The following is a 17,779-nucleotide window of genomic DNA, read 5'->3' as shown; positions in this document are numbered from 1 at the left end:
AACATAGGCTTCCAGCCATGAAGGCTGCGGATCCATTCCGTGCCTATAACGTTCTTCCCGGTAGAAGCAAAACTGTACCATCCATCGTGGAAGGTCATTTTGTAGAATACGGCAAACATGCCGACAGACGGTTCGAAATTTCGAACTTGGCAACAGAATTCGAAGTGTTGAATTCGTAACATCCCGAAAGGATGGACTTGGGAGATATGAATCCCATAAGTTGTCAAGACCGACTAGACGAAGTTTGTTACCGGAATTCGGAAGTTTCCTGTCGTAAAATGGTCTATATACACAGCCATCTTCTTAGGTAGTGTACTGGTGGCAACAGAACCTTTTGCCGGATGTTCTGGCTCCTATTCAGGGGCCAGACCATAGACATTTACAACGTCATCAAAGTCCTTCTGTTTAAGGCCTACAATAACTTCACTAATGGTGGGAGTACCCTTCTTTTTCTCCGGCCATTCAATAAGAAGAAAAAGAAAAACTCAGAAAGTTTTATGCTTTGAATGTTTGAAAGAAGAAGAGTTTGAAAGCAATAAGAGTTGTATGGAGTCTCAGGCGGTATATTTATACTCATCGCAATTAATGCGATTGATGGCGTGCCAGAGGAGAGAGAAACCGCGGACCGCCAGATGTTTGACACGTCAGGCGGGAGACCCAAGAAACTGTAGACATGTTGTCAAAGGCGTCATACACGTCTTGTCAGTTATCCCCAAAAATTTCTCTCTCCGCCACGTCATATAAGTTATCTGACTTTCAAAATTCAAAAATATCTCCCAAATATATTTTCTTTAAAACAGTTGGATATTTACAAAAGACAAAAATCTCTTTCTCATTAACATTCAAAAGGAAATATTACAAACATGGAAAGAAAAATTACAAGTCAGGAAATACCTAAACCTATCCTAAGGGTTTGAGGTCGTTTCGCCTTTCGAAGCCTTCGGCGATGTATCTTCTGAAGAATCATCTTCAGAGTCATCGCCTAAGTAACTCCTTAGTTGCTGCACGCCATCTTCGGCGATCGCAAACTCCGGAAGCATATCCTGAAGCGGGAAGCGTAGACCATGGTGCTCCTCAACCCGTATCCTCTGCTCCTGTTTAACGTCAAGACAGTGAAGAGGATGATCTTTGAATGAACGATTACTTTGAGCATAATTCATCCCTTCATGAAAGCCTATCACACGACCAAGTGAAGAGGAGGCAGTCATTACATTGGCAAAGCTGTCAGTAAGCTCCTTACTTCCCTTGACGTGGCGGACGACCTGTCAGGGTAAAAATATAAGTCTTTCACGACAAAATTGAGAAGAGAGTAATAAGCATTAAAGTAGGAAAAACTTACAGCATCAACACCCGGGTAAGGAACCATTGACGGTCTTGCTCCGCGCGTTCAGCTCGTGCCCGAAGCGCTTGAGATCCCGCGGCTGTTTTTTCATGAGCTTGCAGGAGGGAATCTAAGCAGCTTGCACCTCAATGGCACTTTTGTCTTTAAGCTCAGTTTGCTCCCTCTGCAGCTTCAGCTCCGCCTCAAGCTCTTGGATTCGAGTACCTTGAAGGGACACTTGATTTTCCAAGGCCGAGTTTACTTCTTGCGCCCGGGCCAAATCATCCTTCTTCTTTTGAGTCTTTGCCCGAGCAGCCTCAAGAAGGGAATTTTGCTTTTCACAAGCTTCCTTCCATCGGCGAGCAGCTGTAGCATTGCGATCCTGCTCACTTTTGAGGGCATTCTCCGCGTCGGCCTACTTCCATTTAGCAGTATGGGCCGCAACGCGATGCTCCTCAGCCTCCTTCTTTGCAGCCTCAGCGGCTCGACGAGCTTCTCCCACCTTCCTGCCTAGAGTAAGCCACTCACATAAAACCTCTTGGCTACCAGCTAAGGCATTAGCCAGATGATAGGCTACATTCGTATGAAGATCGTGGTGGGAGAGGTCACGTTGATATGCCATCTCAGCAGGTGGCGCACAATGCTGCATAAAACTCATACAAACCCCGGGGTCAGTGAACCGGGATCCGTTAGTAATGTCCCATGGAGGGACAAACAAATCATGCCTATCACCCAAGTTCGCGTCCCCATAATAGCGGGAACCTGAAGGTTCTAGGCGAACTGGGAAAGACGATGATTTTTGTGGAGGAGGACGAGGATGAGTCTCATTACTCCTAAAACCTCCCGCATCCACAGGCGGGTCATCCCTCTGAAAACCTGTACCACCCCCAGCCTGGAAAAGATAGTCAAAACGATTATCATTCCCAGACTGGTTGTTGGGGTCTTCCGCTGAAGTGTCAACTGGAGGAGTCGGCACCCTCTCTTCTATAATAGTCTCAATTGGAGGAGTGGTCGGTTGATCTTCCACATTAATATTACTTGGCGGAGTAGAAGGTTGATCTTCTACTTCCCTTTCCGAAAGAGGAGAAGGTTACCTTTCCATTTGAGGAGTTGGAGTAGGCAACCTCTCAGACACGTTTTCTGGTAAGATCAGTGGATATGCACAAAAGCTACACTTAGCTAACAACCCAAAACAATAAAAACCCCAAAGGTAATACATACCTTCTACCGTGTCAATGCGATCGGCAAGACTGTACTGTGGCTTCTTAGGACGATGGGTTTTTCGTTTCTTCTTTGAAGGTCCCGCCTCAGCATCTGCAGTCTTGGTGCTCGCTTGACCTGCTTGAAAAGCCAAAAAAGCCCTCTTTTTTCTAATTCTGCCAATAAATGGGAGACAGAAGAAGATTCAGGTGTATCGGCATCAGACCCCCTCTACTCTTGAGAGGTGGAAAAATCAGAACCGTCGCCATCATCATCAATCGATAATAAAGTGGTGATCGTCCCATCAGAAATAATAGCAATAAGCGGATGTGGGTTTAGAACATACGCACCTGTCTCAAAGGTGGCGTCCGAGACAGGCTCAGCTCGCACCTTCTTTGGAAAAAGGAAATGAGACTTGGTTTTCTCAAGAATAGGTTGGTCCCCGGCATCCCGAATGCTATGTCGGACGCAACCTCTATCCTCAAAAGAGCATTGAGCATAGAACCTAGACCTGAAAAGATAAGAATTTAATCATAAAAAACTTCAAAGAAGAAGAAAGAACAGTAGGGGTAACCTACGTTCATACAAGTCAACAAAGATGGGCTCCATAAACACTGAGGCCCATAAACGGCTCATGCCTGCCCACACCAGGGCTTCCTCAGGTAGTGCCCGCATCGGCGTTGGTTCCGCCATTAGAGTGCGGAACCAATCACGTCCTTCATGGGCAACTGTAACAACGTCCAGAAGGCGAGAATTAACCGGACGACGAACCATGGCAACAGGTACCACGTCCTCAGAAATCCAAAAGAATTTACAACACCAGTCGGCGGACACCTTCTCAACCTCGTACCCAATACTTCGGTCGGAGAAACCTTGATATGTATACCAACCATCACGGTTGGTAAGTCGGTAAAAGACAGGAAATCTGTCGAAGTGTGGCATTAGATCACATGCTATACATACGAATTCGTAATGTCGAATTCGCATTACAGTACGTGGGTGTAGTTGGGATAAATGAACCCCATAGGCAGTTAATACCTTCATAAAGAATTTCGTCAAGGGAAGACGAAAATTCCCACAGGTAAAATAATCGGCATAAACAACCATTTTACCAGGGGGGAGATAAACTGGCTATAGAGCCCAAAGAGGGAAACTCCGGCTCCCACTCCGGTGGAATGCCATACGTCTCTAACAGTCTCTCGTATTCTGAATAGTCCCATGAGATCTCTATCTCATCAACTTCAGTTTGAACGTTCGACATTACAGATGAATTTGCTAGAAGAATATATGAGAAAATTCAAAGCTCTATCAGAAAGAAAAACAAAGAAGTTAAGTAGAGAATAAAGGCGATAAAACTTCAATCAGAAGATTTCTCTTCCTTTTATACCCATCACAATTAATGCGATGTGATATGAACAGTGGAGAGAGAAATTCATCGCCTAATCACAAATCGCCACGTCACGCGGGAAATTCGAAAAAGAGAAAAGCAGCGCAGTCGGGTACAGTGACAGCCGACATAAACGTCCCATCATCTGTTCACGCGCCTGCGAGTGGTCAACTTGTTCCTTTTTCATGATTATCTATACCAACAGAAGATATTTTCTACCTAACTTCAAAATCCAAAAACCCCCGAAATACATGAAGTCCAGAATTTCACCTGCATAAAGACTTCACACGGAAGAAACACTGGACTGGGGGGCTTATAGAGGTAGGGTACCAAAAAGACCCAAATACCCTTAAGTATCACCCGCGGGTCATAAAGGAGCTTCTCACATATCACCCGCGGGACATATGGATCACCCGTATATCACGAAAGAGGAAGAACGTCCTCATACCACGTGCGGAAGCATCCTGGCACCCTCAGAAGTCATCCGCAGGACTAGACATCTGTCCGCCAGAATGATCAGAAGGCAATGCCAACAGGACAGCTTTCAATAACTAACTATACTCCGGAAGAACGTCCACGATTGTTACTTGAGGAGTACGTGACTTGCTAACCAATGAAAGAAGGACACCTGGCCAGTTTGTTATAACCGTGCACATGGCCAGGGTGCAATTCGTCCTATCATTAGGGGACGCGTGTCCAGGTTGTTATACCCATGCACATGGGACGTATAACTCAACCTATCATAAGAGGACACACGTCCAGGCAGTCATCAAGATCTTCTAGAAGAGGACAGCTGGCCCAATCACCTTCCTACCTCCTTCGGCTATAAATACCTTGTCAACCTGCATGAGGTATTCATTCACATTCACTCACTGGTATTCTTACTCACTTGTACTCTGACTTCAGTACTTTCTCCTTTACGAACGTCACTGATTCTCACGCCGGAGGGTGGTTACAGGAAGACACCTCACCTTGTCCTTCTTGTAATGAGACTCACGTTGTCTGTTTTGCAGGTTCCAGTTATTGGACTTTGAGAAGTTGTGCTCATACTGTGTTAGTAGTTATTGTATTTTACCCTGTGGACTTATTGGATCCAGGACCCATACTAGGGGATTGGATCCGTATTTTTTCAGGTGACACGTGGAAATTGTTCCTTGCTTTAATAGTATGTATAGATTGTAAATGAAACATTGTTATATATAATTTGTATTTATTTATTATAATGGTTTCTTAACTTTAAAATGTTTGAAACCCAGCCCCGTATAGTACACGGGGTATAACCTAGTATTAAATATTTAGATGACAAAGAGTCTTCCGGAAACGGATCAGCCTCATCAACGTTCGACATACTACTATGTAGGGCTTTTTAACAATCGGCTTGGGTTGAAGCACTAGTAGTTAATTAACTATTCATGTTGTTACAAAAACTATTTAAATTAATAAATTACATTTTAAATATTATATGTAAACAATATACATCAAAAGGGGCATTATGAAAAAAGAACCTATAAACTATAATCATCTTACGTGAATATTCTGTACACTAATAAAAACCAGTTACATCTAAATGTGTCTATAAACCTTTATTTATTTATTGATTACAAACAATTGTTCAGATGACTGACTACCTTCGACTTCGTTGACAAAGATAATGCATGGAAACAGTGACCATGCTCCTAAATGTGTCCTCTACTTTCACAACATGATGGGTACGTTCAGTAAATAGGAGGTTCATTTAGACTCAACACACAACACACGTATAAATATTATATTTTTCGTTTAGTCAAATCAAGCTAAAAATGTTTCTAATGAATAAATAAGAGCAAGAAATTGTAGGCGGTTAGCTGTTCATGATATATTTGTTTGTATGATAAAAACTTGATAGATGAACATGAATATGAACATGTTATTATTCGGTTCAATTAGTTTATAGTCTTGAAAAAGTTACTAACGACTATTATTATTATTATTATTTTGAAGGTCAACGGATCCTCCAAATGGCCGCTACTGACTAAATTCACTAAATCAAGATACACTCACCTTTCGATCTGAGGAAAACCTTTACCGAATGCCAAGGCCCACGAACACTCACCAGAAGACACGACAACGTAGTGAGAGAAAACCCATTCAGTTCAAGGATCCAACAAATGAACACCATATATTCACTAGTCTACCATCATCACTGTTAGCGCCGCCGAAACCAAATACTGCAGACAGGAACCAAGCTTCAGTCACATAAAATACAAAGTCTCTCACTTATCACTAGAGATGAGCAAAATCGGGACCGATACCGATTGGTACCGGTACCGATACCAAAGTTTTAAGTTTCGGGATCGATACGGTACCGGTATTTTCCGATTTTTTACCTCCGCTACCGGTATAATCCCAGTATCGTTCCGATACCGAACCGAATATTTCGATACCGATACCGGTACCAAGAATTAGAGATTTTCGAGATCGAGACTGGTCAATACCGGTCCGTTACCATGCTCATCCCTACTTATCACTTAACCACCAGCTGAATAGCCAATAACAATTGTTACATATAAATACAAATTAAAATAAATATAGAAATAATTGATTGATGTTTAAATTTACCATCCAACGACGCCGCTATTTAAACCCGAGTACTCGTCCACCCAAAATATAGTGAGAGCAAGAGAGAGAGAAACTAAAAAAGATCACTTTAGATTCTGTACGTACCATCATCACCCAATCTTCTTCTTCTTCTTCTTCTTCTTCTTCTTCTTCTAGAGAGAGAAACACACACTCCAATTGTGTGTGAGAGAAACAACCACCATGATAGCTTATTTAGAACAACAACATGACTTCGTTCACGACAACGAAAACACCGACTCCGGCCACCCCTCACTCACTCTCGACGGCACCATCGACTACCACTCCACCCTCATCAAAGACTTCGGCGGCCTCCATTCCACCTCTCCCTTCGCCGTCATCCGCCCCTCCTCCACCCACGACATCTCCTCCGTCATCGCCTTCGCCTCCCAGTCCCCAGCCCTCACCGTCACCGCCAGAGGCAACGGCCACTCCATCAACGGCCAGTCCATCTCACCCAATAACCACGGCCTCCTCATAGACATGAAATCGTTCAACCTAACCACGCTCGACGACGTCGTTTTATTATCTAATAATAATAATAATAATAATAATATCTACACGGTTGACGTTAACGGAGGGGCATTATGGGAAGACGTGTTGAAACGTTGCGTCATGAACTACGGGTTGGCGCCAAGGTCATGGACGGATTACCTGGGGTTAACGGTGGGCGGGACGTTGTCTAACGGCGGTGTGAGTGGACAGACGTTTCGTTACGGACCGCAGACGTCAAATGTAACGGAGCTGGAAGTTGTTACGGGTAACGGTGAGACCGTTGTTTGTTCCGGTCAGGATAATTCGGATCTCTTTTTCGCGGTTCTTGGTGGGCTTGGGCAGTTTGGGATTATTACGAGGGCTCGGGTCGTCGTTCAACCCGCTCCGGATATGGTTAGTGGCTCTTGTACGTTGCCCTTCATTGTTTGTACCCGCATTTTTAAAAAAATTATACGTTTTTTATATTAAATTAAAATATTTTTGCTGAAGGTTATACTATTATTATTATTATTATTATTATTTTGTGTTTTTATGGCCAACGGGTTGTTTTTTATGAGTGTTGGACATTCTTTTTAGTGGGCAATACAATTATTTTTGCTGAATACATTTTTGATAGAGATTTATTTTTTTTATAATGTTTTTTGGCCAACAGAGTTGTTTTATGAAATTAAAATTATTTTTGCTGAATGCTATGGGTTTTTGACGAATTTTATACAATTTTTTATATATTTTTGGCCAACTGAATTAATTGTTTTAATTAAATTTATTTTTGCTGAATTTTATATATTTATGATGAATTTCATACGAAAATTTTAATTTTTTTTACCAACAGAATTATCAAATTAAATTAAGGTATTTTTGATGAATATTTTACAAATTTCTTTTTTGACCAATAGAATTTTTTGTTAAATAAAAATTATTTTTGCTGAATGCTATACATTTTTGATGAATTTCATGCAAATTCTTTTTTTAGGCAACTGATTTGTTAGATTAAATTATTTATGCTAAATGTTATACAAGTTTTACTTTATGTTTTTATGCCAACAGAATTGTTTTAGTAATTACTTTTGCTTAATGTTATACAGTTTCTTTTGGGGAACAGGATTATTTTATTAAATTAATTAATATCTGCTGGAAGACAGTTATACATTTCTGCTGAAAGAGAAACACTTTAATTTTATTTTTTATGGCCAAGGGAATTATTTTATTAAATCAAAATATTTTTTGGCTTAATTTTATACAAATAGGTGAGGTGGATAAGGGTGGTGTACTCCGTGTTCGAAGACTTCACTCGGGACGCGGAGTGGTTAATAAATCGACCCAAAGGCGAGTCGTTTGATTACGTGGAAGGATTCGTGTTTGTGAACAGTGATGACCCGGTAAACGGGTGGCCATCGGTGGTGTTGGAAGCGGATCAGTTACCCTACCCGGGTGTCATGACCCGATCCGATAACCCGGTTATGTATTGCTTAGAAGTCGCTTTACATTACAGCAAGGAAAACTGCTCGTCCACAGTTGATACAGTGAGTCTTTTCCCGCTAAATTTACTTTTCTTGATATAGTGCTCCTGCTTTCTAACTTCACTTTTCGCCATTCCGATGTTACTTTTATATGGCATAATTTGATAATTATTTTCAAAAATAATAATTGTTTCAAAATAACAAATGAGGATAATAATTGGGTTTTTAAAATATACCCGTATGATGATTATATTCTATTGGTCCCAATGTTTTGCCTTTACACATTAATGGATTATTTTTTTTTCTTTTTATGGTTTGGAATTTATGGTGTTAGTAAAAGATCTTGTTCACATCCCTTAAAATATGGAAGTACGTTCTGCTTTATATATTTATATCTCACTGATATATAGTAATTTAATATAAATTTCTATATTTGAAGAGGTATCTTGCAGAAATTGTTATAATAAAGTCCGAGGCTACTTTGATTTTGACCTTTTCATAGGCATTAAATATTACTTTTCTTATTATTAAACCTTCTAAATAAATAGTACTTTTTTATATTCATATGAAATATAATAATAATACTTGAATGTTTTCAGGTTGGTCGTCTAGTGAGAAAAGCAAAACCTTTTAATCACTTAAAAGTAAAAGATTTGACGGTAAAAATAGTAATTGTACTACTCAAATAGATGTCAATTTTTCAAATCATTACAATAATGGTGCACATTATTACAAGTTTTGCATAAACTGTTTTAAGTTATATTTATTTGAACGGACAAGATATAAAACGCCTAATACACTCCAAAAACTCGTATGTAGATTTTAATTTGAATTTTGTAGTGACAACTGTAACGATCAAATGAGTATATATATGATCTATGAAGTGTTTTAATAAAATAGGATTTATGATTTAAGAATATGTGTGAATAGGGTTGACCATATTGACCTAGGTTGGTTGGTCAATTTTAGGATGTTTGACGTTGTAGGGTCAGGCATAAGAGGATGAGGTTAAGGACCCAAGGTGAAAAAAGTCAAAAAAATATTCTGTAAGCTTTACTTGCAGACGTGGCACTTGATGACACAAATTACCATTTTAGTCCCGCACAGTTGTTTTTGTGTAGCCAGAAAACCTTTTTTTTTTGACTGACAATAAGGCAACTACTGTATCTTCCATTGGATTCTCTGACACAAAGGGGCAAAAAGGACCTCAGAGTTTGGTCATATTTACGAGATTGACACCCGTACTGATGTGGTGAGACTGAGAGCATATTGTCTTTGTCCTAAACATTAATGTTCACCGTAGTGCGCTGTCGTTTTGCCAGTCATTGAGATTTTGGTGACGTTTTTGGTCCCCCACTATAAACATAACCCAATCATATATTTTTCATTTTTATTGTCCCCTACTTTCAAATTACCTTTTGGCCATTACCAATCGTCTCCAACCCTTAACATTTAGGGAGTTTTTCGTTGCGTTATAGAGTCTAAGCAAAGTTCACTTACATTAATGGACATGATGCGGTACAAATTAAAAGAAACATTAGATTAGGGTTTGAAATTGAGTTTTAGAAACCTTTTTTGAGAGGTGTTTGTTTGTGTTAAATACGTGGCTAAAATATATATTAGAGGTCTTGTTGTTTTGTTTTGTTAAAATATATATATTTTTCTTTATACCCTTAATTTTCTGTTTTTAATTATGTTCTAGTAAAAATCTTTATACCCTTTATTTCTTCTATTTTTAATAAGTTGGGAGTACTTGCAAATTTATTATGTCATCATTCGGTTTTGAAAAGATTATTGTTTTCCCTTATTTGATTTCTTTTATTTCCTAAAATAGAGGGCAACGAGGTTGCTTGAACGGTTGAGATTTATGAAAGATACATTATTCAAGGTGGACCTGAGCTACATTGAATTCCTACTACGTGTAAAGGAAGCAGAAAGGCAAGCAAAAGCCAATGGCATATGGGACGCCCCACATCCTTGGCTCAACCTCTTTGTATCCAAATCCTCAATATCCGATTTTAATCATTTTGTGTTCAAGAAAATCTTGAAGGATGGGATTGGAGGCCCTATGCTAATCTACCCTATACTGCGAAGCAGGTGAGGAATCCCTTTATTATCCTCTCGATTATATCATATGATCTGTCATTTGATTGAAATCATGTCGTATTATATCTTCTTGTATTGAAAGGCGCTAATAAATTCTGGTGGAATCAACTGGGCCCGCTTTAGGCATTGTGTCCAATTCTTGGACCCGACCTTAACGTTATGTGGAAGGGATAGTTCCATCAAAGTTAACAAAAAAACCATGCGTGTAGCCATGATGGTCACGTGGTGGTCGGGTTCTACCATCTTCCTACGTGGCGGATAGCGACCCCTCGTGGACCCGTCTACTAGTATAAATATAGTTAGGGGCAATGGTAGGTGTCAATATAATATATGGTATAATGTTGACTAGTTTGCTGAACTGCTTAGATAGGGTGGTTAAGATCTTCAAGAAAATGAGGTCATATGTCTATGTACTTGTTCACGCCTCATTATATTTTACCAAAACTTCAACATCCACCAAATTAAAATATCATTTATTTTAATACATCAATCTAAAGTCTAAACTTTACATATCAACAAAACCGTAGACCCGTAGTTGTCTATTGTTATATATTACTTTATCATATATATAGTCTTTCTTTAAGATAATTATTAGTATATATTAGTGACAGATGTCAGGTTGTAAAAAAATGTAATTGAGTTGTAAATGTGTTTACTTTAATCTGGTTGATTGTTTTAGCAAACATGTTAAACATAATACAACCTTTTATTTTTTTATTTTTTTTTTTTTTTGAAATAAAATTTTATTTATTTCTACTGATGAAACATAGATATTACATCAATATAGCAGGTAGGCGGGCAACAAGCTGCGCCGCCACCCCTTTCTGAATTGCAAACCCTAACCTGCTAAAGACATACCCCTGCCCCTTTGGAGTCGACACATTGCTATGCACAACCTGTTGGACCCTGGTTAGAAAACGGATAGCTTCCGGTGCCAAGGAGCCAAATGTATCAAAAGCCAGAGGGACAAAAACATGTTGGTTCTCTTCGCAGGCTTTAGCATGTTTCTCCACCTTCTTCGTTTCAGCCCTTTTTATTGCTTGCCCAGCTACAAACCCATTATCCCTCAAACCAGCTAAGGGAGATACCCCTGTGAGGTCAACACAAGCGTGTTTTCCCCCGGCCCAACCAAAGACGAGCAAATCTGCCGGTCGTAGAGTGGATCTCCCTTCCGTGGGGTCTGTAAGGAAGTTTACGGGGGCTTCCTTTTTAGCTGATATCCCAGCTCGCCTTAAGATACAGTATTTTGGAGGGTGAAAGTGAAAGTGGGACCCAAAATGATAGCTAATGGAGGTTATAATTTGGTGGAGTTGGACCCACGGTAAGGATGTATGCTAGCAATGACGCCAAACCATCTTCAGTTATTTTGGTTGGATGGTTTCAGATTTGCGGCCGTGGATGTGAGTAAAAAAGGGTAGAAGTGTAATTTGGCCCGTAGTGTAATTATCTTTTGATGGAAAGCGAGATTCGCAAGTGATGTAGCTGTCTCTGGCGAATCAGAAACGACAACGCAAACCGGATGGACCCATCTCTTAAAATGACACCATACCCATATGGTTCTATTTCATTTTCTTTCTTCCTGACCAAAATGTCCTCCATTTCTTTTCTTTTCTTTTTTAATATTTTTCTTAAATCTTAAAATTAGAAATTTCTTAATATGTTGATGTGGACTCTATCTTGCCTCATCATTGAGTACATCTCACTGTGGTCCTTCCATTGTGTAAATTGGACCCCCATATTTTGAAGATGAAAATCGATATCGTATTGATTAAGTTTAGATAAACTTTAATATTTTTATATTCGGTTAGGTGGGACGAGCGTACGTCGGTAGTATTACCAGATGGGGATGTCTTTTATATTGTCGCCTTGCTTCGGTTCACCAACCCGTATCAAAGGTCTCCAAGCGTAAGGGATCTGGTGGCACAAAACCATGAAATTGTTCAAGTTTGTGTTAGAAACGGGCTCAATTTCAAGTTGTACTTGCCTCATTACAATACCAAAGAAGGGTGGAAGCAACACTTTGGGGATCGATGGCCTCGGTTTGTAGAGATGAAGTCGAGATATGATCCGCTGGCTATTCTTGCACCGGGACAAAAGATTTTTACAAGAAACAATATTGGTGAATGATCATTGGATTGAAGTCAGTGGTTGTAGGCTTGTACAATTATTTTGTTTCTTACAAAATTTTATATTCCTGTTGTTGAATCATGTTGTTCACTTTAGTTGTATTCAATTGGGATAAGAAGTCATTTCAAGCAACCAATGTAAAGGAATACTTTTTGGCAATCAATTTTGATCCATATCTTTGATTGTTTACATCTTGTCACTTTCATTAAGCTATCATATTTATCTCATAATAAAATAATTAAAATATTTTACCTTATTTTATAAATTACTAACTAAATACTTCATCTAAATTAATAATACTTATAACTTTTACTTTGGTTGCAAAGAGAAATCTCACTCTAACGGATAAATTACCCCTTCTCATCACTAAAGGATAAATAACTCTGTCTCATCTCTAGAAAATGAACGTTAAATCTTACATTTGTTAATCAAATTAATTATTATCAATTAATAAAGTGTAGTTTGGATTATGCTTGTAAATGTTTACTTTTTGTCCTTTATAAAGTTATGTATTTATATTAAAATTGATGAAATAAAATTATATATTTATTATATAATAATTTCCTTTAAATATGATGAGAAACTCAATGATGGCAAATAAAACCAAGTATAACTTTTTTAGCTAACCATGCTATTGGATATCTTTAGCTTAATTATTCAAAAGCGTTGCTCCAGACCGTCCATCTCAAATGATTGTAAAAAATATCCAGTTTGGTGAGGAACATACGTGCCTTTAAGAACTTGATAACACTTATAGATAGTTGATTTAGTAACTAATAATTCACCTAAAGATAAGGAATAAAGCATAAATTAAATAGATATAAAAATTATGGGTGATAACTCTATTTAAACAATATCACATATAATCTGTCTCTAACAGCCATTCAAGCTAAGTATAGCTTGGAGCACATAAAAAGTTACCTTGAAGTAGACAACGGTGGTTTGGAGAAAGTAGAAATAATATATATATATATATATACCTTTGTATTTGACACTTTTGGTTTTCTCGTACCTAAAGCTACGGAGCTATTTAGCCGACTCCAACGGGTCATGCATAGTAATGTTATGACTACAAGATCTATGAATATAGTTTTTACAAGATTGAGTTTTGCAGTTCAAAAAGGACTACGACGTTGCTTAATGCACGTTTGCCTTTATCTTGATGTAAACGCTATATTCGTTTTATGTTTTGAAATATTGCATTTTCAAAGCATAAAATGAATATATTGTTTACATCAGATAAAGGAAAACGGGCAATAAGCTACGATGTAGGCCCTTTTTGTTATTGTATATAAAGAACAAGATGACTTCCAAATGACGTGTTAGATTGTATTATGATTTCTCTTTGATTCTGGGTGAACTGGAAACTCTCTCTTTTCTAACAAAGAAATATAAAAAGCTTAGTAATTTTAGTGTACATAAAAATTAGAATTTAGAATAGAAAGAGAGTTCCTTTTTTTAATCTCATGAACAAGATCTAAGAATCCATTTAGTTTACGGAATAAGATGGGGGCAGGGAGCTCATGCACAAGGAAGAAGCTTAGATAAGATAATGTCGAAAGCTCGACCTGCGATAAAAAGTTTTCGCCTGAAGACAAAAAAGTTGACCCACTTCATTCGCTGGTCGAATCATCCTCGCTTCTCAGGAACAACAAAAACCACCATCTCGCTCTTTCCTTTCTTCGTGCCACCTTTTTTATTTCCAAGGGACGAGGTTGGGTGTATAATAACCTTTTTTTTAGTATGCCCAGGCACAACTTCTACGAAAATTCAGGAAACAATGTTGGAACATCATGGTTAAGGATAAGATAATGGAATTGATAGAGAAATTCATAGACCTACGTGGGATACGAGACTTGATAAAGGGAATAAGGATGATGATAGAGATCATACTGAGAAACAGAAGAATTTCGTACGGGTACCACTTTTATTTGAGCGAAGTGAAAAAAATGCGATCTTTGTTGTCTAATAGAACAAAGACTAATACCTTAATTGAGTTGGTCAAGATCAAATCTGTTTATCAATGGTCAAGATCAAATCTGTTTATAAAAGTGCTCCGATTTCTCAAGATATCTCTTTTCAACTGAGGAACAAAACATGATCATTTCTCTCCATTTTAGTCAAATAGTGAAGGATATTCGATTATTGATAAAAAAGGGCGGATGGGATCCGTATATGTTGTTCATGTCGATCAGAAGGTGCAGAAATAGCTAGAACTGAATGCGGAAATTATGGAAAAACATCTACTAATTTATTTAACCAGAAAATAGATTATGCTCCTGCGGAAGTATTTACTCGTTACGAAATCTCAGGTGTCAAAGTGTGGATTTCATATAGTAAAAAAGAAAGGGGACGTGCTATATTCAAAACGTACGAAATCCAGTAAATAGTGTAACGGCAGATGTAGTAGGGGTTGCAAACCGGACGGTAAATAACTTGGTTTTGGAAGATATGACACTAAAAGTTGTAGAGCTGGTCGTCTTTCTTATCGATCCATTGAAGCAGCGCGTCGAGCTAGATTTGGGCAATTCCATCGTACTATGAGCGGACAATTCCGAATGATTGGTAAGATATGGGTAAGGGTTCTCATAGATTACCCTATTACCGGGAAACCTACACAAGTCAGAATGGGAAGAGGAAAAGGAAATCCTACAGGTTGGATTGCTCACGTGTCCATAGGAAAAATCCCTTTTGAAATGGATGATCTGATTATGTCAAATGCTCGGTGATGTCGTGCGTGCGTGCGTGCGTGAAAATTATAAGAGGTTGGAATGATTTGCTTTTGCACAAGATCGTGTTTTATATTTATAAAAGTGATTTCTACAAAGATTAAACACACACAAAATAGGCAAGTGTACCTATCGTATATGTAGAATAGTATTGGTAAGAACCAAGTATCGATCTGTGGACACAAATGTTTCTAATAATAAATCGTTGTTTTACTTTAATCGGAGGTTTTAATCATTTTGGGGTTAATTTTTCAAACTTTTTATAAAATATAAATACTTATATATATAATATATAGGTGACCAATACAAGAGATTCTAAACAAGTTGTTCTATTATGCGAAGGTTACCATCTAAGATCAAGAATCCACTCCATTCTAACATTGATAATTAACATTCAAACATGTGATAAACTTGCCATAGCAATATATGATAGATAGCTCCTTAAACCTTAAGTGAGCATCTTTGGCACTAAGGATATAACATGCGCATTTTGAAGTCCACCCTTTCCTAATGTCATGCCATCTCAATGATGTCAATTTAAGTTGACAAGTAGTTTCGTAAAGTAGAAAGATTAGGATTGACTTCGATTTCTCAAATACCAATTCTAACAACTTCGGGTGGTTGTAGTTTAGTCACACAACCTCCCCTTGGTTGATTTGTGTAAGTTATGATTACACATTCCGTTAACATATGATTTCTTTAACTAGCATGATATCCTAAGCAAAGCCATTCTCGGATTACCAAGACTTAGAGAAATACATCATAACTTATATCTCATCATTTCTAAGTACAATATAAGGATCCCTGTTTCGATAATGTATCAAAGTATTTCTATCTTTCAAGAACATGAATTGATCATGAACAATTGCCAATAGAATTGACAACCATCAACTTTAAATTTGTGATTTAAGATGGTGAAACATTTCTCATCAAAAGATAATTGTAATATAACCATGTACTTTACTAGACTACATCACATGTTTTATATAATTATCAAGTAGAACAAAGCTTCTTCATAGATTTTATATGGTAAAAAGAGTTTAGCTCATAATGAGCATGATGATAAACATTAAGATGAATGATGATAACAAATACATGATTAAACTTGGAATGATCTAACCAAATGTAGATGAATCTTCCTTCTTAATGATGGTGATGATGGATGATGATGATGGTAGATGGTGATGATCTCCAAGCCTTCAAACTCTTCACTAAATCTTCTATGAGAGTGTTAGTGTGTGTTTTTATAAGAGAAAACCGGATAGAATCCTTTTCAAGGCACACTCTTCAAATGGCACAAGAGCCACTATTTATCGGCTGTCTGGAGAGAAAGGAATGGCCCCGTGCTTTATTAAGCACGGCCACGTGTCTACGTGTACCAGTTGCATGTTGTCAGATCGTACATGATGCTCACCACGGCCCAGTGCTTCCTAAGGCACGACCCCGTGCTTTTTAGTGACATGTGCTAATTCTTTTTGTCGTTTCTGAAAGGTGAGCACGGTCCCGTGCTTAGGTAGGCACGCCCCCGTGTTTTATTATGACATGTGCCAAATTCGTTTTGTCTTTTTCTAGAAGGTGACCACGGCCCCGTGTCCATTGAAGCATGGCCCCGTGTCTAGTTGTCCGCTATTTTGTCTTTTTATAGATTTTGGCTTTTCTGATAGGTAAGCACAACCCCATGCTTTCAGAAGCACGGCCCCGTGCTTCCAGAAGCACAGCCCCATGCTTTCTGAGGCACAGCCCCATGCTTTCTGAAGCACAGCCCCATGTTTTGTTGTTTTCTTGGGTTTTCTTTGGTTTTTCTTCGGTTTTTCATTCATTTCTTCGTTTGAGGCTTGGATTCACCTGAAAATACATTTTAACATGATAAGTAGTTATTTTAACTATATTATACGATAGAAGTTGCAGTTTTTAGAGATTATTTGATGCTAAAAAGATGTATATTTTTATATACATCACTTGGCAAGCCGCTACATTAGCGGCGCATAAACTATGTTCGTCAACCAAGTTTTTTCAGTGGTCATAACGTAATTAGTCAGTGGGGCAAAAGTGGGCCGGGATTTAAAAGAATTAGGCGAAGTGTTTGTTCTTGAACGACGGAAGTGGAAAGACACTATGGGAGAGAGATATACTCCTTTATTTTTGTAATCGTCAAAATTGTACGACGAACCTTCTTGTTCCAGCGTACTACCCTGATATGTTAAGGTTTAACTCTCCAGGCCCGGTTTATAAAGTGATAACAATCTGAATAAATCAAAAAGATAAAAGCTAAGATTCAGGAAAGGAAGCTTTATGGGAGAAAGGATAAAAAGTATGTACTGTGATTTGAAAGTTAATC

General features: G+C 38.3%; 1 protein-coding gene across 1 annotated transcript; it reads left to right on the top strand.

Moving 5' to 3' along the window:
• The first annotated feature begins 6,704 nt into the window (after nt 1–6,704).
• LOC143623888 (cytokinin dehydrogenase 7-like) lies at nt 6,705–12,897 on the top strand. Its single transcript, XM_077094690.1, has 4 exons — nt 6,705–7,412; nt 8,267–8,542; nt 10,314–10,576; nt 12,394–12,897. Exons 1-4 carry the CDS (start codon nt 6,708–6,710, stop codon nt 12,710–12,712), a joined length of 1,563 nt encoding a protein of 520 aa, XP_076950805.1. The 5' UTR covers nt 6,705–6,707; the 3' UTR covers nt 12,713–12,897.
• Nucleotides 12,898–17,779: the final 4,882 nt, after the last annotated feature.

The sequence above is a fragment of the Bidens hawaiensis genome, unplaced genomic scaffold (genome assembly GCF_021521415.1).
Source record: "Bidens hawaiensis isolate Kalapana, Puna unplaced genomic scaffold, B.hawaiensis_p1.1 tig00003587_1, whole genome shotgun sequence".
In the NCBI taxonomy this organism is placed as follows: Eukaryota; Viridiplantae; Streptophyta; class Magnoliopsida; order Asterales; family Asteraceae; genus Bidens; species Bidens hawaiensis.
This window is presented reverse-complemented; position numbering and strand designations above follow the sequence as displayed.